Raw genomic sequence first — 26,809 nt, 5'->3', positions numbered from 1 at the left:
AAGATTTGACATGGTAAGGAAACTAAGGAAACAGTTTCTTTGCTTGTTTCATTTAAATTCAGATGTTTAAGAGCAGAAATTTTCTTCTGCGTAGTAGAGTTTCAAAGCTGTATTAAGTCAATGTTCAGTTGTAAACTTTTGAAAGATCGGCCGTAATGTTTTGTTCAGAGTTACAATCAACCTCCATTCCTAAAGTTCTACTGTATTAATATCTTGATGGATTTTTTCCGACAGTAATGTGGGTCAGACGGGAGAAGCTAGGACTTGATTTAAAATAAAAACAAAACTTCAAAAATAGTCTTTAATGAATAAACGTAAGTTACATACTAGTAGTAAGACTGCTCAGTTGGGAGTTGTCAAATGCATTTATACATAATTTCCCATTAGTGAATAGGGAAATCATTAAATGTTACTATTTAGTATACTGGCTCTAAATACTAGTCAGCTGTCCATATGCTTTTGTAAGACCGATAAAACAATATCATCATCATCATCCTCTCTAGAATAAGTAAGTGTCCTCAGAAATATTGACTGTTACATATGGTAGAGATAGGTAGGGGTTTTCTGCTCTGCCCTTGTATGGTCCAGCGTCATGTTAGCAACATTCCACTTACATCAGTGAGGTGGTGCCCACACAGAGCTCATGACAGGAGTCTTAGGCTGTATTTATATTAATGTTGCATTGTTTTTAAACTTTCACTGCTGCACTCAACTCCTTGATTAGGGACTTAGAATGTCAAGGTGCTGAGCACCCTGTTTTCTCAAATCTCATTGATTTCAGTCTGAGTTGAGGGTGTGTGGCACCTCACAGGATTGAGCCCTATGATTCATTATTTAAAACTAGTGGTTTAAATAACTTGAATAAATTAATCTTCACTATATGAGCTGGTGATTAATTTCAAATCCAAGCATGGAAGAACATGTATGTATGAAAGCATTGTTATACTCTTTCGTTTGTCAGTCATCATGCCAAGATACCACTAGCCTTAACTGCCCAGATAGGTGGGTGGACAGACACACTGACTTTATAATAATGGTGTCTAACTACTGTATCATATGCCACAGAGATCTCAAAGTAAGTGATGCATATATTGATATTTTTTTAGTACTGGAAAAATTATATGAGCTCCTTGGAGTCTTGGGAGAAGTCCAACCTAGTGACATGGTTGACAACTCTGAGAAATTATTCCGAGCTTTCTTGGGTGAGCTCAAAACACAGGTATGATTGGAACCTCTTGTAGGACTCTGTCAATCACTTTTCTCTGGTGGGTGTTGTGTGTATTGAATTACCATTCATGCCAAGATTGTTGGATATTTCATTTAACCAGATAATTATAAAACATAGTTTGAACAATTTTATTGTTAATAGCAGTTGAGTGTTGTTTTCTCTGGTTACAGGGTCTTGGGTAGGTTACAGGTGGCTGGGAGACCTAGTGGCCATTAGCTGAGTAATGTGGGGAGGGGAGAGGGAAGAGCATGATCATCATCAGCCTTAGTGCCCTACGTAGGGGATGTGATTTCCATTAGAGGCCAGTTTCTTATTTGGACTAGTAAGTTTCAGAACTTCATTGCATTGTTTGGTTCAGAAGGTTGGCATCACAGCTATACCTTACCAAGGTCCTCACTTGTTTGTTTCTATCTTACTCTTCTAATTTAAGCATGATATTTTCTTTAAAACTTTTATTTTCAGATGACCTCAGCAACAAGAGAGCCCAAACTACCAGTAGTAGCAGGGTGTCTGAAAGGACTGACTGCGCTTATGTATAACTTTACTAAATCCATGGATGAAGGTGCAGTCTTTTTTTTTTTTTTTTTTTTTTTTTTTTTAAATATATATAAAGAAATGTTGATTGTTTTACACCCGACAGGGAGCATCTGTTCATCTGGTCTCAAGATTCACTCTTTTATAGATAAGAATGGTTGCAAGCAGTTGTGCATTCTGAGTGAAATTCCTCCCATTAGCAGAAGGCCTGCTCATGCAAGGCCCTTCATGCCCAGGCACCCCTGGGGTGCCCCAGTACGTAGGAGAGTGTGGTCAGAGTGGTTGCATAGAGTGGGAAGTTGAAGTGCTATTTATCCAGGAGGAACTGGGCAGCTGTACAACCCCAAGTGAAAGTTTGAACATTCTTATTCATAATTATATACAGACACATTTACACTAGCATACCCATGTTGTTTAAAGAGTGGTTTTTCAGCAAGTCAAACAGAGAAGTATATTTAAAACAAAAATTTTAGAAGCATCCTCAGGGAGAGTTTCCCTTCCTTTAAGAGTATGATATTTTGAAGACCTTTAAATATTGTCTCTTCATGTCCATAACAAGATAAAATTATCTTGCCGTTTTGACTCTCTGAGGTCCCCTTAGTGAAATGTTTCATTGTTGTTATCCTACAGATCCCCACACTTCAAAGGAGATTTTTGATTTTGCAGTGAAGGCAATCAATCCACAGGTAGAATGTTTAATGAGTATCTTCCAAGTGTGCATTCTTCTACATATATTAGTTCTGAAGAGCAAGTCATTTATGGTGAACCTTTTGTTTTCACAGGTTGACCTAAAGCGATATGCAGTACCTTTAGGTAAGATTTTATTTTATAACTGTATGCAGTGCTATAGATACCAAGCATATCTTGGATGAGACATGTTTCATCCTCTGATTATTCCCTTCAAAGAATACAGCATATTCTGCATTCTAGGCGAGAAGAGTGGAGTGAGAGAGTGTGCCTTTGTGATCTAAGGAGTTGAAAATGGAGTAGTTGGCTGAACAAAGCAAATTCTAATACTCAGCACCAGCACTGCGTTCAACACTTAACTTAATGGCATTTCTCTTTCCGTAATCTGACAACTTTTGAATGCCATATCCAATGTATTCCAAAATTTCAGGGAATGTCCTAGGCATCTGTGCATACCCAGGATAAAATCCAGATTAATGAGTAGCTATGTCATGCCTGCCCTCTAACCTGGGGTGTCCTTTACTTCTTTGCTGGTGTAGCCTCCTGTTTGGATTGTTCACAAACAGCCTCCAGATAACTTGCCACCCCAAATGGAATTTTCCCAGACACTTCAATTAAAACACACTGGATTAGATTAAACCAGGGGTTCTCAAACTGGGGGTCAGGACCCGCCAGGGAGTTGTGAGGTTATTACATGGAGGGTCATGAGCTGTCAACCTCCACCCCAAATCCCGCTTTGCCTCCAGCTTTTATAATGGTGTTAAATATATAAAAAAGCCTTTTTAATTTATAAGGGGAGGGGGGTCGCACTCAGAGGCTTGCTATGTGAAAGGGGTCACCAGTAAAAAAGTTTGAGAGCCACTGGATTAAACAATAAAACAAGTTCATTAACTACAGAGAGATTTAAAGTGAGGTACAAGTAATGAGGTGTAAAAATCAGAAATGGTTACAAGAAGATAAAATTAAAACACTACAGATGCCTAACTTAACAAACGGTATCAGATTCAAGCAAGGTTTCACTCACCGCACACTCTCAACAGTCTTATTGACCAAAGTTCGTAGGCTAGGACCTCTTCTCCAGTTCAGTGGCTGCTTCCTTTGTTCCTTTTGGTATAGTGAATTGATGACCAGAGAGAGGAGGAGTGCCTTGGGCTGTCTGTCCCTCATTCATAGTATCCGTCGTCCTCTTGAAGAACATTTTCACCTGAGATTCAGGGGATAGAGAGTCTGTGTAGGAAAAGCTGTTCACTGCTGCCTTTCCTCACTTGTGGGAGGGATCTAGAGAACCTTTGGGAAGCAAAAAAGGTGTATGACCCTCTAGTAAAGGTGGTGTAGGTTGACTAGATCATGGGTTCTCCGTCTGAGGGCTGCGACTCCTCACTGGGGGTTTGTGACCATCCTGTATTTCCTGTGTTGCTAAATGTGAGGTGGTTGGTGGGGGGGCACAGAGGTGGCATTGTTCTTGCCTACATCCCAGCTAAATGGAAGGGGGACCTCTGGCGTGTCTCCTGGCATGGAAAAGGCTGAGACTCACTGGCCTAGATGAAGTAAAGTTCTCATTCATAATATTTGGAGCTCCTCCTACCACTAACAGTAAAATACTGAGAGGGACTGCTGCTTCCCATAGCTGTATCTATACTACGATAAAAACAGGAAGGTTGTTTTCAATTGTGAGCTCATATGTAGAGTTAAACAAATGTGTGAATATAGATGTTTTAATAATCAGAAATACAATTTAGTCAGAAGATATCTGAGACTTCCTGTTGGCCCAATGTAAACTTCTAGAGCAGGGGTTCTCAGACTTTTGTACTGGTGACCCCTTTCACATACCAAGCCTCTGAGTGCGACACACCCCACCCCCACATTAAAAATACTTGATTATATATTTAACACCACTATAAATGCTGGACAAAGCAGGGTTTGGGGTGGAGGCTGACAGCTTGCAACCCCCCATGTAATAACCTTGTGACCCCCTGAGGGGTCCTGACCCCCAGTTTGAAAACCCCTGTTCTCTAGAGCATGGTCAGTTGTCAGAAACTGGAACACAAATCTGAGTTTTACTGATAATTGTGGTTTTGAATTACAGCTGGCTTACACTTGTTCAGCATGCATGCTGCTCAGTTTGGCACCTTCCTTCTGGACAACTATATCTCACTCTTTGAAGTACTGTCCAAGTGGTGTGGCCATACAAATGCAGAGCTGAAGAAAGGCGGTCATTCAGCCCTAGATTCGTTCCTTAGACAGGTACTGGTAATTTACATAAGAACTCCAAGACTTTATCAAGGAGTTAGATTTCTGAAAACACTAGTAGAGTGTGGGGCTGTTCATATATATATATTCATGCACAATGGTCCTACATAAATAATAATGATCTCTTGTCTGATAAGGTGGTATAGATTTTCTTAAGGATGTCTTTTACTTTAATTTCACTTTGGTTATTTTCTAGTTTCTGGAAATCCATAATTGATTGTTTGTGTAAATCTGCAGATTTCTCTAATGGTGGCTAAAGATGCAGAAATGCACAAGAGCAAGCTGCAGTTCTTCATGGAGAAGTTCTATGATATCATCAGAAAAATGGATTCGAGCAATAAGGAGTTGTCCATTGCTATTCGTGGTTATGGGCTTTTTGCTGCGGTATGGCAAGCTTACTCTGACAAAACAGTGTATTGGATGGGTTTTATGTTACAATTAGGAAGCCATTCATCTTACATGTTTGTTTTGATTGGCAGAGTCTGTTATGCAGGGAATGCCTCCTCCCAACCCCAGTTGTTTCTGAGTTGAGTTTTATAAAAGAAATCAACAGTATAGTCAGACTGCATTTTGACTTAAAGTAATCACGAAAGGCTCAGTGAACTCCCACTGAATTCACTTGGAAGTCTTGCAGGATCGGGCTCTAGAGCATTATAGTTTTTCTCCTTAATATGTGACTTTAGAAATTAGAAACACCCTTTCCACTGTCAGAATTGTGGCCACATTAATTCAACTTAGGCTTATCTTGTTCTGCTTGGATACGAAATCTATAGCATTGGCAACTATTAAAAGTTGGAGTTGTTGCATCTATGGGCTGAAAATAAAACCTTTTTGCCGGTATATAATTCTCCTTTTTCCTTCCTCTCTCTTAACTGGGAGTGCTGGACAGGGTTTACTCTGGAGTCTCAACAGTGCTTCTCCTGATTGGCCAGTGGGGTTGCTATGAGTAACATGTTGCTACCATCTTCCCCGGTGGAGCTAAGAGCCATTGAAATTCTTAGCTCCTCAGGTTGGGTTGGAAAAGTATTGTAACTGAAAGCTCAAGATCAAATTATTAATACAGTTGCAATAAAATATAAAGCAAGGGCACTTTGTTTACTAGCACTTAACTGTTGAACAACATGAGAAAAATTATTCAAATATATTATCAGGTTCCTGTAAAGTTTAAAAAAATAGTTTTTATCTGAACCCAGCTGTTTGTTTTTTGTTTGTTTGTTTTTTTTAGTATTGCAGCATTCTTGTTTGTTAATACTAATTATTGAAGTGATACTTTACTTTCTCTTATTAAAGCCTTGTAAAGCTATAAATTCTAAGGATGTTGACTTCATGTACGTTGAGCTCCTTCAGCGCTGTAAGCAAATGTTTCTCACTGAGGCGGAGACAGCAGATGAACATGTGTATCAGCTACCCAGTTTCCTTCAGTCCATTGCAAGTGTTATATTCCACATAGATACAGTAAGTGGAATATTTAAAACATCAGTTAGTTATTTTGTACCTTTAGAGCATAAGGATGCATTGAACTACAATAGATACTATGGCAATTGGTGCATTATAGGACAAGCCCAGTAATCAGGAATGAAATTAAAAAAAAAAGTCTCTGGATTAGTTCACTTGTGTTGAAATGGCAGGTATGGTGATGTTTGTTGTAAAGGGACATAATCAACTTAATAGCCACACTTCTACATTTCTTTTAAAACTAAGGTTAACACACAGACTAGGTAAACACACAGACTAGGTAAAACAATAAATAACCTTTATTGTTTAACTAAGGTTATTTTCTCTGGGGTTTTTTTTTCAGTTTGTTTTTGTGCACAAAACAGCACTTTATATACAGTCAATTTCACCTTTTTCCCTATATACCCGATCACTTTCATGTTTTAATCCATCTTTCACACAACAATGGAAAGAGAAATGTTTCTCCACTAGTACAGCACAGCTTTGTATCGGCTGTGTTTGTATCAGCCTACTGTCTTTATCTGCTCCCAGATTGATAAGTCTGATAATTAAAATGCCACACTGAGAAGGGTAAGTGAGTGTACATGGACTCCTTTGTGTTTCTGGAATGTGTGTTTTGAATGAGGGCTTCCTGATCATTGGCCATAGGTTGGGAGTAAGATGAGCTGTACTTGAATGCCCTGGTTTCAGATGCATAAAAACTGATTAGGCTTCTGGTTTGTGGTTGCTTTTGTGTGAATGAAGCTCTCATAATAATAAGAAATTAGTATGATTGTTTCTGCTAACACTTCACTCAGAAACTGCCTTTCTGTTCCCTGGGACATAATGTGGCCCCAGGAAGCTTTCACTAACTCCTGTCTGTCTTGATGTTTTAAACTCTGTCCACATAGAGTGGCTCGCTAAGTCTTTCTTTTACCAGTAGATAAAAGATAGTAGATAATTTTGTAACGTTTCTCTCCTTTTACCTTTTGTTGGGAATTGCCTCTTATTTGGGAAGATTTGCATAATTTCCTGAGTGTTAGTGAAGTTATAATCACTGCTTTTATGGGACACTTTTTTCCCCTCTGCTCTTATTTTGTCTAGATTCCTGAAGTGTACACTCCAGTTCTTGAACGTCTAATTGTGGTGCAGATAGATAGTTTTCCACAGTACAGTGTAAAAATGCAGTCTGCCTGTTGCAAATCCATAGTAAAGGTTTTCCTAGCCCTGGCCGGAAAGGGACCAGTTCTCTGGAGTTTCATCAGCACGGTGGGTGAGTGTGTTACTGACTCCTGATTTTTCCATCTACAATGATAAACCAGTTGTACGATACGTTCGTGGAGTATTTATCTGAGATAGTCTCAATGATAATGGCCATTTTGGGAGCAACCTGAGGACTCCCACTCTCCAGGCCAGGAGAGGGTTTGGGATGCTGATTACATTACACTTGAACATCCTCTACCAGCTCACTCTACAAATGAGTAGCAACCTTGTATGAGAACTTGACGATGATGTACACAAAAGGTTAAATGAAACAATAGTCCCTTAAAAATACAGAGGTAGCTGTTACTGCTCTTGGTCAGATGCATTGGGTTGAGGGGGACTCAACCAACAAAAATAAAAAGTCCCTGTTTCCCATTTGCAAAATTCTTAAACTTTATATTAAATAAAAAAAAAATGTGTACACCTGTTTAGGTCTGGGAGTACTCTTGTGGTTGATGCTATTGTAGACTGTACCAGAAATACATGATGATGAGCTCTTTGCTTTATGGAACATATTAATGGTATAAAATAAAGTTCTAAATTTGTGATGTTGTTGAGATACAATCCTGTGAACAGAACAGTGTCTCACAATGCTTAAAAAGTTTCCAAGATTTCCCAGCACCCCCTAATTTCATATTAATTGCACGTCTTTTTTCTTATTACATTGGGGTTTGTTAATTTTCTGTTTAGTAACTGATCCCGTGATGTATTGTGTACCCACAGTATCATACTCTAACACAAGTCCTGACTCCATGCTTAGTGAAGTCCATTGGGAGTTTTCTCATTTATTGCAATGGGCATTAGATCAAGTACTCAATTCTGAGTACAACCAGCATCAGACCTGGAGAAGGGGTGAGGCAGTGCTGACAAAATGTGATGTGGAGGCAGTACAAAATTTTTTTCCTGTGGGAGATCCTGAAATTAGAGTCCACTTCTGGCTGTGCTTGCCAATTGATAAACTTCCTCTCCCCTCTATTTTTAAAACCCAAATTCTATCAGAATGCCAGAAATAAGTTATGTACAGCTTTCTTTTAGTGAATCATTTGGATGATGTGCCTTTGAAATCTGTTCAGATAATTTTTTTCTTTCAGTGCATCAGGGGTTAGTCAGAGTCTGCTCCAAGCCGATTACTTTCTCAAGGGTAAGTTAATTATTGAGACTCTTCACTGGAAGTGTTTTTGATTTAAACAATGCAAAAGGCAGAGACTACTGTATATAGTTATCAGATCTGTAAAGTAGGAATAACCTTTTGGGAATCAGCTGATTGTTCTTTGGCCATCGATGTTTGTTACAAAAAAGATGCAAAGAAACTGGTAGCTTTAAAAACAAACTAACGATCTTATATGATAGTTTTGCATACTACTTAATGAATGAAAAGTGTAAACTGTTTATGTCCATTCCAATCAGGTTTGTGCGTGTGCACGATAGCTGGAGGAGTTTTCCCATAGCAGTCTCTGTTGGGTCGGCCTGGGCGCCCCCTGAAGTTGCGTCTTCATGGCGCTCAATAGAGAGCCCTGCTGACCCGCCACCCTCTCAGTTCCTTCTTACCGCCAGTGATGGTTAGCTGGAACATCCCATCGCCCTGGTTTATCAAGTGTCTTCATCTTTGTTTTTGTATATAGTTCTCACCCCCTAGGACATGAGGCACTGGCTGGAACCGCCATAGCCCCTGTGCTCGAAGACAATCGGGTGTTGCAGAAGTTGCTGCGCCAGGTTGCCTAGGGTCTGGGCATCAAGGCGAGGAGGTAGTAGAGGACTCTGATCCCATGGTGGATATCCTTGTGCCCTCTGGACCTTCCTGTATTGCCCTACTGCTCATAAAAACTATTGTGGACACCATCAAAACCCTGTGACAGAACCCAGCCTCATTGCCACCCACTGCCAAGCACAATGAACGGCAATATTTTGTGCCCTCTATGGGTTATAAACATCTTTATTCCCACCCGCAACCTGATTCTCTTGTTGTGGATGCTGCTAATCAGCACTGCTAATCAAGACCCCTCCCCCAAAAACAGGGATGCTAAAAAACTCGACCTTTTTGGGAGGACGGTCTATTCCATGGGTGGATTGCAGCTCCGTGTTTCCAACCAACAGGCCATTGTCAGCCGGTACTCTTTTAATACCTCTACGGCAATGGAAAAATTTGCAAAGCTGCTCCCCCTAGACTCCCGTGCCGAGTTTTTGGCCTTGTTTGAGGAGGGCAAGCTAATCTCCCAAGCTTCCTTCCAGCCTCCACTGGACAGTGCTTATGCAGCCACAAGAGTCATGGCTAAAGGGGTGACCATGAGAAGGGGCTCCAAGTCTCTCGTCTTCCATACGAGGTCCAGCAGACCATACAGGACCTCCCCTTTGAGGGTGTGACTCTGTTTTTGGAGAAGACAGATAAAAGGCTACACAGCCTAAAAGACTTGAGCCACCCTCAATCCTTGGGCCTACACACTCCCGCCACCCAGCAGAAGCATTTCAGGCCTCAACCTCCTCTGCGGTTCTACCAATAGAACTGACAGGACAGAGGAGGAATAGGAACAGCAGAAAAAGTCCTCATCCATCCTCAGGCTAGGGCTCTGGGCCAACCCAAACCACCTTCCGGCCCCAAACCAGTCTTTTGAAGGTGTGGTCAAAACAAAACGGCGCACCAGAACAAAAACTGGATCTATTCCGCCTTATCGTTTTCCTCCCGACTGTCCCCTTTCTACTGTGCATGGTCCCGTATCACTTCCGACTGCTGGGTGCTCCACATGGTAGAGAGGGGATATTCCATCCAATTCCTTGCCCTCCTCCCTTCCACCCCCCCTTCCCCATCCTTCTTCAGGACCCCTCTCACAAGCAACTCCTTATACAGGAGGTGCACTCACCCCTTTCGCTAGGGGCAGTGGAAGAGGTTCCTCAGGAGCAGAAGAGCAAGGGTTTCTGTTTTCGGTATTTCCTAATACCGAAAGCCAAGGGCGGGCTCAGGCCCATACTAGACCTGTGAGAACTCAACAAATTTATGAAGAAGCTCAAGTTCCGCATGGTCTCTTTGGCCTCTGTCATCCGTTTATTGGATCCAGGAGACTGGTATGCCGTCCTCGACTTGAGGGACGCATACTTTCACATAGCAATAACTCTGTCCCACAAAAAATACCTCAGGTTTGTGGTGAACAGAACCAACTACCAGTTCACAGTCCTCCCATTCGGCCTTTCAGCATCGCCTCATGTTTTTGTGACATGCATGGCAGTCGTGGCTGCGTTCCTGTGCAGACGGTAGGTACAGGTGTTCCCATACCTCAACGACTGGCTCATCAAGGCCTGCTCCGGGTCTCAAGTGGAGGCACAAGTCAACTTCGTAAGGGCGACGTTCGATGAACTGGGCCTTCTTCTGAACGAGGGAAAACCAGCGCTGTCCCCGGTTCAGAGGGTAGAGTTTATAGGGGCAGTACTGGACTCGATACAAGCCAGGGCATACCTCCTGGAAGCAAGGTTTCGGTCCCTCGGCGACATCATACGAGGTCTCAGGCAGTTCCCCACCACCACAGCAAGGAATTGCCTGAAATTCCTGGGACACATGGTGGCTTGTACCTACATAGTACAGCATGCCAGACTCAGACTACAACTTCTTCAATTGTGGCTAGCGTTAGTGTGTCGGCCAATCCGGGGCAGCTTGGACAGGATCGTAACCCTGCCTTGCCCGGTACTTGACTCACCCACAGATAGTATGTGCAGGGGTCCCCTTCACCAGCCCTCAGCTGTCCCTCTTGCTAGTGATGGATGTGTCAGCCTTGGGCTGGGGAGCACATTTGGGAGAACTCAGAACACAAGGCCTCTGGTCTCAGGCGGAACTCGCTCTCCACGCCCATGTCAGAGAGCTGGGAGCGGTGTGCCTGGCGTGCCAGACTTTCCAAGCCTACTTGATAGGGAGATGTGTATCAGTTATGACAGACAACACCACGGCGATGTTCTATATCGACAAACGGGGGTGCACATTCTTCTCCCCTGTGCCAGGAAGCCCTCATGTTGTGGGATTTCTGTAACGAGCACTTGATAAATCTGTATGCATCGTATCTCTCCAGAGTACAGAATGAGCTGGCGAACTATCTCAGCAGGTCGTTCCGCGGCCATGAGTGGTCTGTTCACCCGTACGTGGGGAACTCAATCTTCCATCACTGGGGCTTTCCCCAGATAGACCTGTTCGCCACACGATGCAACAGGAAGTGCCAGAAATTTTTCTCCTTCCTGAATTACAGTCCGGGTTCCATCACAGATGTGAGCCTCCGCATTGGAGAAGGAAATCTCCTATACGCGTTTCCGCCCATTCCGCTCGTTCACAAGGTACTCCTCAAGATTCGGAGGGAACAAACTTTAGTGATATTGATCGCTCCAGCCTGGCCTTGCCAGCACTGGTACACATCACTCCTGGAAATGTCCGTGGAAGCTTCAGTCATCTTGCTGCTCTTTCCGGACTTACTAAACAGGATCACGGCCGTCTTCAACACCTGAACGTCAAGTCAATGCACCTCATGGCGTGGAAGCTCCATGGCTGAACCCAATAGAGCTTTCTTGCTCAAACCCAGTTAGACAAGTCCTCCTTGGCAGTAGGAAGCCTTCCACCAGGGCTACCTACCTTGTCAAGTGGAAGAGATTTTCAGTCTGGTCGGCGCAGCACCATTCGTCCCCGACACTTGCCTCCGTGCTACTTACATTGGACTATCTCCCCCATCTCAAGCAGCAGGGGCTGTCCATGTCGTCAGTAAGGGTTCATTTGGCCGCCATCTCTGCCTTTCACCCAGAAGCAGAGCGCTGCTCGGTCTTTGCTAACCCTATGGTTAGTAGCTTCCTTTAAGGTTCCGACGTACTATACCTGCAGGTCCGTCAGCTGGTCCCAGCTTGAGACCTCAGTCTGGTCCTTTCCAGACTCACAGGTCCACCCTTTGAACCTTTAATGACATGCTCCTTGCTCTCTCTCATATAAAGTAGCGTTTCTGGTAGCGATAACCTCAGCCAGAAGGGTGTCTGCGCTCAAGACCCCTGACATCAGAGCCCCCTTACACTGTGTTCTGTAAGGACAAAGTTCAGCTCAGACCCCACCCGGCTTTCATCCCAAAGGTTGTCTCCCAGTTTCACATCAACCAGGACATCTTCCTCCCCGTATTCCATCCTAAGCCTCACTTGAGCGGCCGGGAGCAAAGGCTTCACTCATTGGATATCCGCAGAGCGCTAACCTTCTACATTGGGTGAACGAAGTCATTCTGAAAGTCAGTCCAGTTATATGTGGCAATGGCGGACAGGGTGAAAGGTCTTCCTGTCTCCTCTCAGCGAATATCGTCATGGATCACTTCCTGCATCCGTGAGTGCTACAACCTGGCGAAGGGCTCTGGCCTCTTCAACGGCATTCCTGGCGCAGGTTCTCACCCAGGAAATCTGCAAAGCAGCGACATGGTCCGCCATAAATACTTTCACCACGCATTATGTGATCACCCAGCACGCCAGAGATGAAGCGACCTTTGAAAGAGCCGTGCTCCAATCAGTGCATGACTCTGACCCCATCTCCTGAACTTGGCCTTGTGAGTCACCTGATTGGAATGGACATGAACAAGCACTCGAAGAAGAAAAAACGGTTACTCATCTTCTCATAACTTGTTCTTTGAGATGTATTGTTCATGTCCATTCCAATACCCACCCTCCTACCCCTTTGTCAGGGTAGCTGTCAAGAAGGAACTTAGAGGGTGGTAGGTCGGCAGGGCTCTGTATTAAGCGCCATGAAGGCGTGACTCCAGAGGGCACCCAGGCTGACCCGATGGGAGGCTGCTATGGGAAAAAATTTCTGGCTACCATGCACATGCGCACACACACACCTGATTGGAATGGACATGGACAACACATCTCGAAGAACAACAGTTATGAGAAGGTAACTGTTTTTTTTTCTTCCATATGATAGCACTTCAAAAGATAGCAAGAAAGGGTGCCCTGCACCTCTTAAACTCTTTGTTGCTTAGATTAGTTATAATCTAGTTTCAGATGACCAATCAGTGAAACTTCAGTCCATGTTAAACATCATAGAAACTCCAAAGGATAAATCTAAGTGAGCATGTAACAGGGCCAGCCACTTTTCAGGCACTCCTTTGTGACTTGGATGGCTCTATAGCACCCTACCTCAGTTTCCCCTTCTGCTACATCACCATTAAAGTCCACGCAATCCAAATATTCGATGCATTCCCTTTCTGGAGTCCAATTTATTAAAACCTGCACAGTATGTTGCAAAACCAAACTCAAACCACAGAGAGCTGGTCTGTACGAACGTTTAGTTGGTGCCAAGCTGTTGTGTACTCACCTGCTGTGTACTAACTGTCTGCTCCTGTTTCAAAATGGGGTGTAGATGAAAGTGCTCTAGGGCACTTTTTGTGTGTGGCACTAGGGTCTACACGGAGAGGTAGTCAGTGGAAGGCTAACGTAAGGTAGATTTACACCCAAGCTTGTGGCGAACTTAGTGTTTGTGTAGACAAGGCCAGAGTCTTTGCCCCCGTCCCAAGCTGGGCACAGGCCCTCCTCCCTAGAGTCTGTCTTCCCTTCAGAGTTCTAATACTCTCCTCTCCCTGTGTCAGGAGATCCCAGAGCTGGGTTGTAATCAAATAGAGCAGGGGTCGGAAACCTTTCAGAAGTGGTGTGCCGAGTCTTCATTTATTCACTCTAATTTAAGGTTTTGCGTGCCAGTAATACATTTTAACATTTTTAGAAGGTCTCTTTCTAGAAGTCTAAAATATATAGCTAAACTATTGTTGTATGTAAAATAAATAAGGTTTTTAAAATGTGTAAAAAGCTTCATTTAAAATTAAATTAAAATGCAGAGCCCCCCGGACCGATGGCCAGGACCCAGGCAGTGTGAGTGCCACTGAAAATCAGCTCGTGTGCCACCTTCGGCACGCGTGCCATAGGTTGCCTACCCCTGAAATAGAGCCTTTTTTACTGACTGCAGCACTCTCCTACAGCTGCTCTCTCAGGCCAGCTGCAGCTTCCCAGGCTTCTGTCATGCCTGGCACTTCTAGTCTGGGCCTAGCTGGAGTGTTATGTTCCCACTTGAGCTCCCTTCCCCAGGGACTATCCCAGGAGTCTGTACTTTCCTTCTTTCTCTTTATCCTATCACTGACCTCATGATCTCACTCTTTGTCACCCATCTGGGGAGGTGAGCCGATCTTCTCACAGGTGAGGCTGAGGCTCCATTTTCTCTAAGAGGTGGACCAGCCACCCTGTGATAGAACACTTGCCTTGTGAAGGAATTTTAAAATGTAACAGTTAATCTCTTACACTGCATTGAATCAGAATCTCTCTAAACTAACAGATTACCTGAAGAAAAAATGAAATGGAGGTCCAGCACATACACTGGAGAATTTTATAAACTGCTAGTTGTACTCTGATATCTCCAGCATGGTAAAACCAGGAAGTTGTCTGTTTCAGTCTTCTGAGCCAAAAGTGACTTCCAGTTACTTATGTTGGCCTCTATTGAGACGATTTCTCTTTCTAAGGGAAATATGCAGCCGAGTCTATTGTTGGTAGTTTCACATGCAATGTATTGTACAGTTATTTAAAAATATTAACATATTGATCTATTGCACTGCCCTGTAGGAGATTTTTGGCAAAGAAGTTTCTAAATTGGAAGAGTCCACAACAGCTGGAGAGGTCAGAACTGGGAAATGGAAAGTACCTACGTATAAGGACTATTTGGATCTTTTTAGAAGCCTATTGAACTGTGACACAATGAAGGTAAAAACCCACTTAACGCTGAGACCCAACAAGAAAAAGTTGAACTCCTTGATTTTTGTGTTACATTTATTCAATTAATCCAAGATTATTGTTTGAGTAAAGTTTATTGCTCTTGAAAGCAAGTAACTAACATCGCTGGCTAACACTTGGGTTCGTACAGCCATATATTGTGCAGGCTGCCTTGCTTGGTTCTGCCAAAGAATCCTAATCCTGTCCCGTTCTTATCCCTGCTATGCCAAACCTAGATTTCTTCCAGGCAGGCAGCCAATCATGCTGCAGTATAGTGATTTAATGATATGGACTCTGAATGTGGGCTGAGGGTGCGACGGTCATATTAAATTAACAAAGATGAATTTGGCTTCCTGGGGTGAAAGGCTTCTGTACTAACCCACTGCACCACAATTCCCCAAAACTTTACCAGTTTAAAAATAAAGGAGAATATAAATTTCAGAAGAACTCTTACCATTGTTTTGAAGTTTATCCCTTTTTCTCCCACAAAGGAGTCCGTTTTGGCAGATGAAACCTTTCTGATTGCAAATTCACCGCTGCTTTCTCTGAACCGTTTGTTGTATGATGAACTTATAAAATCGATATTGAAGATTATTGAGAAGTTGGACTTGACAGTTCAGAAACTGAATGTTAGTGAACAGGTGAGGCCTGATATTTTGCAATAATTATTGTGATGAAAACCCCAAATCACAGTCTTTTGCCTTTCTTTTCATACAGTGTAGCCCATGAAGTCTCCTTGAGTTAAAATTCATAATAGTCAAAATGTATTAAATTTTATTTTTGGAAGCTATTTCCCAACTGCCATGATGGTTGTCTTCAAGACAGACAAAATTCCCTCCTTGGCATCCTGTGATCTCATTATTTTTGTTTTTCTTAGTTAGTGAGTATTTTCAGTTATTACAAGTCCAATGAATTATGTATGTCTGTTTTTAAAAAGACAGATTAACGTGTAGCAAACTAGTGGGCATACTCTTTTTCCTGCCTTGTGGCTGACTGGTAACAGTGGGTAAGTGTTGTCCCAATCTGTAATGGCCTCTCTGTTGAAGCACCTAAATGGTTTTTTTTCTCTCCCTCCTCCCCCTCCCAGGATGAAAATGAAGCTGGCAGTGCTTTGGTTGTTCCTACTTCTGATCCAGCTTCAAACCTTCAGCCAACTAAGCCTAAAGATTTTATAGCATTCGTTAACCTAGTAGAATTCTGCAGGTACTGCATGTTCTATAATTTGGGAATTATGGAGTAGGTGCTGGGATAGTAAGATGTTATAGAAATGTGAACTATTAGTATTGAGTGTGATCATTTCCTGGTTTCTAGCCATATTTGAAGTCTGTTTAAAATGCACAATGTCCAGAACACTAGTTGGAAGCCAGTAAGCACATTTTGAATATTTAGGTTGTGGGTGAAAATATTAGTATACTGAAACTGTATAGAAGATTTGCAGCAAACTCCAGGATACATGATGCCCTTAAAATTGAGTGAGGAATTAACTGTGTGACTACTGCACTTTAGTGCTTTGTCATCCATATATTCTAAGTGCTTAGCTTCCGATTCTTAAACATCAGAAACTTACAATTCAATATTAGAGGTTTTTGTCACTATTCTAGTGCTCTTATAAAATGCTTGATAAGTTAGTCATTCACTTTCATTTTATTCTCAGACATGCTTGCCTAAAATACCTGCAGCATGTGTTAAAAATAGCATCTATAATTACACTAGTTATTGTAGAATATAATAATTGAGGACTTTCAGTTCTCATGCTTTAGGTCATAAGATCTCCTTTAAAATATACTACACTATTTTACTGTGAAGTCCCCAAACTCTACAATAGCGTTATTGTAACCTGTAAGTGTTTAGGATCATTATTGTGGAAATATTGTAGTATATTCTTTATAAGGGTGATCACTGGATGGGGTCAGGAAGAAATTCTCTTTGTGCCCTTTTTAATGTTGTGTAATTGGGGCAGTCTGGGACTTTTACTCTTTCCTCTTTAGTATCCTGTAACTGATTTATTTTCAAGATTGATAGTTGGTCTGTTGCATTATGGCAGTTCTCATGTTTTTCACTTTCAAGTTGGTGTAAGAAAAACTCATTTCAGTTTATTTTGTTTGAATGTTCCCTGTGCATTTATTTTACAGAGAGATTCTGCCAGAGAAGCATGTTGAATTTTTTGAACCATGGATGTATTCCTTTGGTTATGAGCTTATTGTACAGTCAACACGGTTACCTCTTATTAGTGGATTCTACAAATTGCTCTCTGTTGCAATGAAAATTGCCAAGAAAATAAAATATTTTGAGGTGAGTACTCTCACTTGGGGCATTTCATGTTGTATTTTAATGACTATGTAAGTTGAGGTATACTTGTGCACAACTGAAAATATTTATTAGTTATTGTTCCTTATTTTATTTAAAATTTTGCGGTGCAAATTACGCCTTTTTGCAAAAAAAACTATTGGAAAGCTGAAATTAGCCTGAAAACTCAGCTTTTTAAAATATATCATCCATACGGGATTCCTTTCTGCTGGATCTTCGCTTCTTAGTGTGAGATTAATAGAACTCACCTAGCACTTAAGGGTGTTTGACGTTTAAGGTGACTGGCCAGATTCTCAGCTGATGTAAATTGGCTTCAAGGAAGGAGGCTGATTTATACAAGCTAGGAAAATGATCCAATAAATTCAGAGAAGCAGAATTACCAAGTAAATAAGTTTCTCTTTCATTCTCTGAGTTTGTATCCTGTTGTGGGAGGAAGATTCATGTGCAAGGAAGCTTGTGGGCAAAGGAGGTCCTTCAATTCAATGTATATCCTTAGAGCTGTGAGGGAGGGAAAATCACAGATCTTGAACCACCTACATAGAGAAGCTGTCCTTCTGCACTGCATGTCTTCTCTCACCAAAAATGGGAGCATGGTTCATACAAAGAGCCTGGCTGTGCCTGCCTCTCCAAGAGCTGTAGAAGGGAAGGACCAGTTTTTCACAAAAGTTCAAACTAAGAAGGTTGCCATTGATTTCCACAGAAGTTGTGTAGACATTTATGCAGGTTAGCGTGAGGGGATTATGCTATGGTGAGCTGCTGCCTTTTCCTATCCCACTCCCTTTCTAGCCACACCTTTATAAATCTGCAGAGCCATATATGCACACTATTCATGAAGAGAATCTTGCTTGTGTTTTCTTTGGCCAGGGGTGATGGGCGGGGAGAGGAAGTGATGCTGTTGCTTAAACTCCTACATCCATATGCATATTGATCACTTTGGCTAGTATTTGCATATATTTAGTAGCCTCTGTACCTCAAAGCAGGGAGGATGACTTTGTTTTCAGTCTTTTTTGGTAGTATGTAATGGTGACTTTTGCTGAGAAAAGAGAATGAACGTACATTTTAAGCTTTCACTTTAGCAGATCTGTTAGTATTCCGGCAATAACATATTCTTGTCCTGCAGCTTTTTGTTTTGAGCCTAACTTGTGCAACAAGTCTTGATGTCTGTCAGAACACGTACCTTTTGTGTATTTTTATATTTATTTATTTTTATTTATTATTCATAGCACTGATGATAGTTTCTATTTGGCAGGGTGTAAGTCCAAAGAGTTACCAAAAATGCCCTGATGATCCTGAGAAGAGCTCTTGCTTTGCACTATTTGCAAAATTTGGAAAAGAGGTAAACCATTTTCCTTGTTAGGCTGTTAACACTGTTTATATTGATATAGTAATATTTCCAGTACAGCATTTTTAACAGTAGTAACTTTTTGACTTTTATCTCCATCATAACACAGCATTATCCCAGCATTTTGGGTTATAAGAGATACTTACTTTAAATAAATATGACCATGAGCAGGTGTCTTTCCCTGCCTGCTTGCAAGCACAGTCCAAATACTCTGTAGTCCAAACTTGCTGCCTTTCTGAGGTTTGGTTTCATTAACGTAGAAACAAACAATAAGATCAAATTCAGTTCAAGCCTTCTCCTGACTTGGCTGCTTAGTCGACACCCTAAATTTCTTATATTTGAGTGGAGAAATAAATCACCTGCCTGAGTAAGTCACCAAAAACACCTTTAGAGTCTCAGGTAGGATCAACACCTGCTCCTGGGCTGGTATGTTTCAGACCGAACAAGGTCATTCCAGTAAGTTGAAGTAATTGTGTCAGATAACCCAATAGTGCAGTATAAAATTATACAATATGGTTTCTTTCTTTAAGTAAAGTTCCAAAATGACTAGAAGTGATTCTGACTTGGGAGAAAGACATTTACATCCCTTACTCAACTTAAAAAATGTAAAGTTGATTTATTAAACAAATATAGCTATTATCATGCCTTTTAGTCCATTCCCCATAGTAAATTATTAGTGCCAAGAATGAACTTCAGGGAAGGAAATGCTGCTTAGTATAAAATAAATATCAACACAATCTTCCATTGTTAAATTGAAATAATTAATTCAAGGGGAACAATTGTCATTTCTCTTTCTAAACATGAATGGCAAATTCTGCCATACTGCAGTGGAATTATCTCAACAAATCAAAGTACAAGGATGTTGTGCAGTTCCTGATCTACAACTGTACAAAGCAACAGAGGGTCCTGTGGCACCTTTGAGACTAACAGAAGTACTGGGAGCATAAGCTTTCGTGGGTAAGAACCTCACTTCTTCAGATGCATCTGAAGAAGTGAGGTTCTTACCCACGAAAGCTTATGCTCCCAGTACTTCTGTTAGTCTCAAAGGTGCCACAGGACCCTCTGTTGCTTTTTACAGATTCAGACTAACACGGCTACCCCTCTGATACAACTGTACAGTTACTTCTCAGTTGTGCATTATATATTGCATGATAATGAGTTATTCTCTGTGTGGCATTCAGATCCTATACCTGGATTTACTGTTTGAGTTTATAGAATGGACCTGTCACAAACTATATTTAAAAATGCTTATTACAAAACAAATGTAAGTTGACATAATGTCAGTTAAAACATACTCTGGTGTTCAAAAATTGAGACTCAGTCCACCACCTGGGAGAAAACTATGTGAATACATAGGCTTTGTAGTATGTTTATGTATACAGTAAGTTAGGCTTTGTAGGACCAACGGAGGAAGCAAATTCCATAGTTAAAATATAATCTTTGGTCCTAGAGTTTGGTTTAGGAGACAAGTTTAACAATATTAAGAGCAAGCACTGTCCTTGAACTTATCTCCTGACTACAATCAGTTTAAGTTAAGCAGCAGACAAATCATCCTATTACTGTTGATATGATATGCAGTCATAGTATTGATATGACTTTTTTGTAGTATGGGATAAGAGTGAAGTATTTAAAAAGAAAAACACTTAAACGTGTGATGTCAGTACAGCCCCTCATTAGAACTAGTTTCTTAATTTACTCTTTGAACTGAAATCATACCAAAACCACGAAACCTCACAAAACCCTCTCTTCCAGTGGGGTTTAAAGGTTTTGGCTGAGTCTACAGTACCTAAAATACCAACTCTTAAGTACAACTTTTACTCTCAAGATATTTTCTGAGCTGCTATTAATTTCTTTTATCCTACCCTTTATGTTCTAATCAGTAAACAAGATTCCTGTGTTCTATGAATTATATAGCAACATATAGTGATACAGCCAACACTTTCAAGATCCTTTAAAGTTTTGTTTTACCAACTAAACAAGTGATCTGCTCAATTATTATTGTTTGTTACATTTCTGAATTTTAGGTAACAGCAAAAATGAAACAGTACAAAGACGAGTTGTTAGCATCATGTCTGACCTTTGTACTCTCCTTACCACATGACATCATCATGCTTGATATCAAAGCATACATTCCTGCATTGCAGGTGGGTCAGTCTGATGTACAGTTAACATTCTTTGTTGGCTTTTGTTTTTAAAATCACTCTTGCAAAATTTTGTAATTGTATATGTTTTTTGTTTTGTTTTGTTTTGTTTTTTTTGTACGGATAGGTAAGAAATCTTTCACTTTTGCACTAACATCACCATTGATAAAAGGGTCAATGATCCGACTTTTTGTGAGAGCTGGTAAATTTGTATGGCTACAATGTGATGTTTGCAGCTCCACTTGAAGGTCCTGATCATGCAAAGGTGTTCCAATGTTGTAATGTAGTAAAATAAATGTTTGGTACATTAGCATGTCAGCTGTTAGGGAACTAAAGATATAAAAGGAAATTATAATTTATTGTGTTATAATTTACTCATAAAGCTATCTTTTCTTTAAATCTTAGTATTTCCCAAAATATTTAATAGCTTTGTTGGTTTAATATGTAGAATGCATTTAAGCTGGGCCTCAGCTATACCCCAATGGCTGATGAGGGGCTGGATGCCCTGGAAGACTGGTCAGCTTACATTCCCAAACATATAATGCAGCCTTACTACAAGGATGTCCTGCCTCTCTTTGATGGCTATTTGAAAACCACTGGATCGGCAGGTATGTAGTAGAAAACATTGATAGTGTAGAAATAAAGAGGTGGGGACATTTGCAAGCTTTAATATATTCAAGTATAACTAATTCAGTAGAGCCTGAGAGTGCGGATGTAGGATACTTGCAGCTTATTGTAGAAACTCTTGCATGTGGAATATTAAGAGAGTCATCTACAACCAAGAATTGTGCTTTTTTTTTTTTTTTTTTTTTTTTTTTTTTTTTTAAGTGAGAGATATTAGTGACTGCTGCAAGTAGAATCCCAACAATAGCAAATGGTATCAATTTGTATGTGCCATCCTTCAGATTGTTTTCAGCAGTAGCTAACAGGACAATAACTACTGTATTATCCCTAGTATATTGTGGTAAGTTGTGATGTTAGTGGGAGTTCTGTGCACACGTGAGTGGGTCGTAACCCCAGTTATCTGGTCTTCAGTTCCAGCTGTAATAACTGGCTTTTTCAGTGCTCGTAGCCCAAGTAAAAGGCCCATATTGGATGGTGATATTTTACCTCTACTGACACCCCAATTAGCTGTGGTGCAATAATAATTTCTGAAAAATTAGCAGGGCCTCTTCATGGCCAATCTTGTGCCACCCTGTAAATTGCTTGGTGGGGGTGGGGATTTCTGTTACAGAAAATGGCTATTGCCCTTCTCTCTGCACCTCACAAGTTCAAGCAAATCCTGTCTTCAGCTCACCCACGCTCTCAATGCTTGATGACAATAGTCCCATTGTCTCCTTTCTGGTGTTAAGTTTCCTTTGAGTCAGCTTAAGTTGTTTCCGTAACATGAAGAGTTTTTCCATGTCTGATATCTGAAAAGGAAACTTAATTTTTGCAAAATCACTTTTAACAGAATAAATTCAGTAGGATTTGAGGGTGGGTGAGTACAGTATGTGGGCATTAATAAGCTGCTTCTTGTTGATCAGATGAATCCCAGAATAATTGGGAAGTGAGGAAGCTTTCTCGTGCCGCCCAGAAAGGATTTAACAAAGTTGTGATACAACGTCTGAAAAAAGCAAAGACCCTTTCATTGGTAAATCCTTCCCTTTCTCTATTGAAACTGACATTAACATTTCTGTTCTGCTCAGCTTTCAAAACCAAAGAGTATTATACCTTTTCAGAAGTAGATGTGAAAATACACTGTGTATATCTTAATCAGAGTGCATTATTTGCTGGCAGTTACTGCATATAACCATGAATTCTCTTATTTTTCTTAGCGACGTTTCATGTATTTTTTTTTCTTGTATATAATATGAGGCCTGACTGAAATATTGAATAAACTGATGTTTGTGAGATGCCTTCCAAAATCAGATGCTGCACATATAGGCTTGTGAACAGGGCCCTGTGGATCCCTTGATTGTGGAAATCACTTCTTGCCACAGAATTGGGCTCAAGAATTTAAGCTGTTATTTTTTAAAATATGTTTCTGGCCTGTACGATTGCAGAGTAAATCTTGGGTACAAATTGATGCAGAGTTGTCTTCCTAAATTTGCGGACAACCAGAAACAGTAGCACTGAGAGGTGAACTGTCCCGCTCATCTCAATGAGATATTAACTCTGAAACATAAACTTGATAATCTGTGGCATATTGAAAATGTGCAACAGTATGAAATAATTGGAATTGAAAGTCACACGAATAATCCAGGGGTTAGGTAATTGATTGTGGTGCTTAACGTTATGTATTTCAGTAAAATAATAAAAAAAACCCTACATAATAAAAATTTACCTAAAACTACTTCCGAATTTCCAGAACAGCCACCAGGCTGCTGATAATTTACATCCAGTTTGCTGCAGAGTACATGACGCCTTGCTCATAAGACGTATCTGATATTTTTCTGACTGGTACTCAAGCCACACTAAAATCAGAATCTGGTTTTACAGTGGTTCTGAATGGTACTTTATGGATATTTATTTTGTATCCTATCCAAAACTTAATTGAAACTCATGAAAGTCAGGCATATCACTTATCCAACCCAGGGATTTTTCTCTCACTTTAGAAAACAGTGGCATAGTTTAATTTATGTGTAATTTAATTTGTGTAACTTAATGTATAAACTACCTGGAAGGAGACCGTTTTAAGCATGTACACAATAGCTAATCCTAGTTGTGTATGCACTGTTGTAACCGTGTCAGTCCCAGGGTATTAGAGAGACAAGGTGTATGAGGTAATATGTTTTATTATTCTCTGTGTCACTTGAAAGCTGGTCGCTCACCAACAGAAGTTGGTCCAATAAAAGATATTCCCTCATCCGCTTTGCCTTTCTATTTGTGCAGACTGTGTCAAATCCAGTAGTTTATGAACTAAGCCAGTTAGTTTATACATTAAATGAATTTACGTCATTGTTGGCTGTTGGGTACTCAGCACTTCTCAAAATCAAGCATATGCCTAAATATGGATTTAGGAGCCTAACTTTAAGCCCCTATTTTAAAAGAAATATTTACCTTAAGTGTTTTGATTTTGTGAAATTCTGCACCCATCAATGTATTCTGTAGGCATGTGATATTCCTGTGCAGAATGGGGACACACGTGTCACAAAATTATTTTACCATTTCTGCAGAAATTGCCACTGAAGTGTTGCAAAATATGGTGACTGTTTTGATGTCTTCAGAATAAATCTAATAGGGAGAGGAACTGCATATGGAGCCAGATAAAAATGTTTTCCAGTGCTTCTCTGTGTCTGTTACTGAGTCAAGAATTCCCCTCCCCCCGAAACGGTTTTAACTTTGTGGACAGGAATCTTATAATTAAAACCTGAATCCTGTATCCACTTATATTTGTAAAGTTACACACATGCATGAGTAGCCCCACTGTCTTCACTTTTCTAATGATATCCTGAATTATCCAGGAAGATAATCTGTCCTTGGAAGCTGTAAGAACTAGAGTGGTACGGCTTCTTGGATCTTTGGGAGGGCAGATCAATCGAAATTTACTTACAGGTGAGTGTCCAAAAATATTAAACACTTTTATGCTCTCTCTCATTTACAACTGACTTTAAGTGCAGGTTCATAAATGTTATCCTTTTATGAAATAATGTGACCTTACCAAATAAAAACTATTTTAGTAGGCTGGTTCCATTTTGTTAAGCTTTCCAGTTCACAAGAACAAAGTAAAATCTACTCTGGAACAATAAGTGAGGTGCAGTTCCCAGCTTGAGTAGACATACATGCATGATCTCTGCTCAAACTAGCATGCTAAAAATAGCAGTGTGATTGCGGCAGTAGAGGTGGTGGCTTGGGCTAGCCACCCGAGTATGTATCTAGGACCTCAGTCAGGGCTGTATTTGGTGGCTAGCTCGAGCCACCATGGCCATGTTGGTATTTTTAATACATTAGCTTGAGCAGAGCTAGTGCATTTATGGCTATCTGAGCTGGGACTTACACCTCTCAGCTTGCAGTGTAGACATAAGAATGGCTGTACTGGGTCAGACCAAAGGTCCATCTAGCCCAGTATCCTGTCTACCAACAGTGGCCAATGCCAGGTGCCCCAGAGGGAGTGAACCTAACAGGTAATGATCAAGTGATCTCTCTCCTGCCATCCATCTCCACCCTCTGACAAACAGAGGCTAGGGACACCATTCCTTACCCATCCTGGCTAATAGCCATTAATAGACTTAACCTCCATGAATTTATCCAGTTCTCTTTTAAACGCTGTTATAGTCCTAGCCTTCTCAACCTCCTCGGGCAAGGAGTTCCACAAGTTGACAGTGTGAAATAGAACTTCCTTTTATTTGTTTTAAACCTGCTGCCCATTAATATCATTTGGTGGCCCCTAGTTCTTGTATTATGGGAACAAGTAAATAACTTTTCCTTATTTACTTTCTCCACATCACTCATGATTTTATATACCTCTATCATATCCCCCCTTAGTCTCCTCTTTTCCAAGCTGAAAAGTCCTAGCCTCTTTAATCTCTCCTTGTATGGGACCCGTTCCAAACCCCTAATCATTTTAGTTGCCCTTCTCTGAACCTTTTCTAATGCCAGTATATCTTTTTTGAGATGAGGAGACCACATCTGTACGCAGTATTCAAGATGTGGGCGTACCATTGATTTATATAAGGGCAATAAGATACTCTCCGTCTTATTCTCTATCCCCTTTTTAATGATTTCTAACATCCTGTTTGCTTTTTTGACCACCGCTGCACACTGCGTGGACGTCTTCAGCGAACTATCCACGATGACTACAAGATCTTTTTCCTGACTTGTTGTAGCTAAATTAGCCCCCATCATATTATATGTATAGTTGGGGTTATTTTTTCCAATGTGCATTACTTTACGTTTATCCACATTAAATTTCATTTGCCATTTTGTCACCCAATCACTTAGTTTTGTGAGATTTTTTTTGAAGTTTTTCACAGTCTGCTTTGGTCTTAATTATCTTGAGCAGTTTAGTATCATCTGCAAACTTTGCCATCTCACTTTTTTTCCTTTCTCCAGATCATTTATGAATAAGTTGAATTGGATTGGTCCTAGGACTGACCCTTGGGGAACACATCTAGTTACCCCTCTCCATTCTGAGAATTTACCATTTATTCCTACCCTTTGTTCCCTGTCTTTTAACCAGTTCTCAATCTATGAAAGGACCTTCCCTTTTATCCCATGACAACTTAATTTACATACAAGCCTTTGGTGAGGGACCTTGTCAAAGGCTTTCTGGAAATCTAAGTACACTATGTCTGCTGGATTCCCCCTTGTCCACATGTTTGTTGACCCCTTCAGAGAACTCTACTAGATTAGCAAGACACGATTTCCCGTTAGAGAAACCATGTTGACTTTTGCCCAACAATTTATGTTCTTCTATGTGTCTGGCAATTTTATTCTTTACTATTGTTTCAACTAATTTGCCCGGTACTGACGTTAGACTTACTGGTCTGTAATTGCCGGGATCACCTCTAGAGCCCTTTTTAAATATTGGCGTTACATTAGCGATCTTCCAGTCATTGGGTACAGAAGCCGATTTAAAGGACAGGGTTATAAACCATAGTTAATAGTTCTGCAACTTCACGTTTGAGTTCTTTCAGAACTCTTGGGTGAATGCCATCTGGTCCCGGTGACTTGTTAATGTTAAGTTTATCAATTAATTCCAAAACCTCCTCTAGTCACACTTCAATCTGTGACAATTCCTCAGATTTGTCACCTACAAAAGCCGGCTCAGGTTTGGGACTCTCCGTAACATCCTCAGCCGTGAAGACTGAAGCAAAGAATCCATTTAGTTTCTCTGCAATGACTTTATCATCTTTAAGCGCTCCTTTTGTATCTCGATCATCCAGAGGCCCCACTGGT

General features: G+C 40.8%; 1 protein-coding gene across 4 annotated transcripts in view; it reads left to right on the top strand.

Annotated features, from left to right (window-relative positions):
* The window catches only part of PRKDC (protein kinase, DNA-activated, catalytic subunit), a 150,068-nt gene that overhangs the window by 9,447 nt on the left and 113,812 nt on the right, over positions 1-26,809 (top strand). For all 4 annotated transcript variants that reach the window (XR_010598017.1, XR_010598016.1, XM_005279941.5 and 1 more), the window contains exons 6-23: positions 1,107-1,219; positions 1,691-1,790; positions 2,393-2,448; positions 2,545-2,575; positions 4,536-4,693; positions 4,937-5,083; positions 5,990-6,154; positions 7,238-7,406; positions 8,488-8,537; positions 14,993-15,130; positions 15,631-15,780; positions 16,227-16,342; positions 17,272-17,431; positions 18,696-18,782; positions 20,813-20,932; positions 21,378-21,537; positions 22,456-22,562; positions 24,376-24,466. Coding sequence is in view for 2 of the 4 variants with exons in the window: in XM_005279941.5 (XP_005279998.2) it covers positions 1,107-1,219; positions 1,691-1,790; positions 2,393-2,448; positions 2,545-2,575; positions 4,536-4,693; positions 4,937-5,083; positions 5,990-6,154; positions 7,238-7,406; positions 8,488-8,537; positions 14,993-15,130; positions 15,631-15,780; positions 16,227-16,342; positions 17,272-17,431; positions 18,696-18,782; positions 20,813-20,932; positions 21,378-21,537; positions 22,456-22,562; positions 24,376-24,466 (2,118 nt within the window). In the remaining 2 variants the exon portion in view is untranslated. The remainder of the gene's footprint in view (positions 1-1,106; positions 1,220-1,690; positions 1,791-2,392; positions 2,449-2,544; positions 2,576-4,535; positions 4,694-4,936; positions 5,084-5,989; positions 6,155-7,237; positions 7,407-8,487; positions 8,538-14,992; positions 15,131-15,630; positions 15,781-16,226; positions 16,343-17,271; positions 17,432-18,695; positions 18,783-20,812; positions 20,933-21,377; positions 21,538-22,455; positions 22,563-24,375; positions 24,467-26,809) is intronic.

This window comes from Chrysemys picta, chromosome 2 (assembly GCF_011386835.1).
Source record: "Chrysemys picta bellii isolate R12L10 chromosome 2, ASM1138683v2, whole genome shotgun sequence".
Taxonomy (NCBI): Eukaryota; Metazoa; Chordata; order Testudines; family Emydidae; genus Chrysemys; species Chrysemys picta.
Note: the sequence above shows the minus strand (reverse complement) of the source record. Positions and strands in the feature narration are given on the sequence as shown.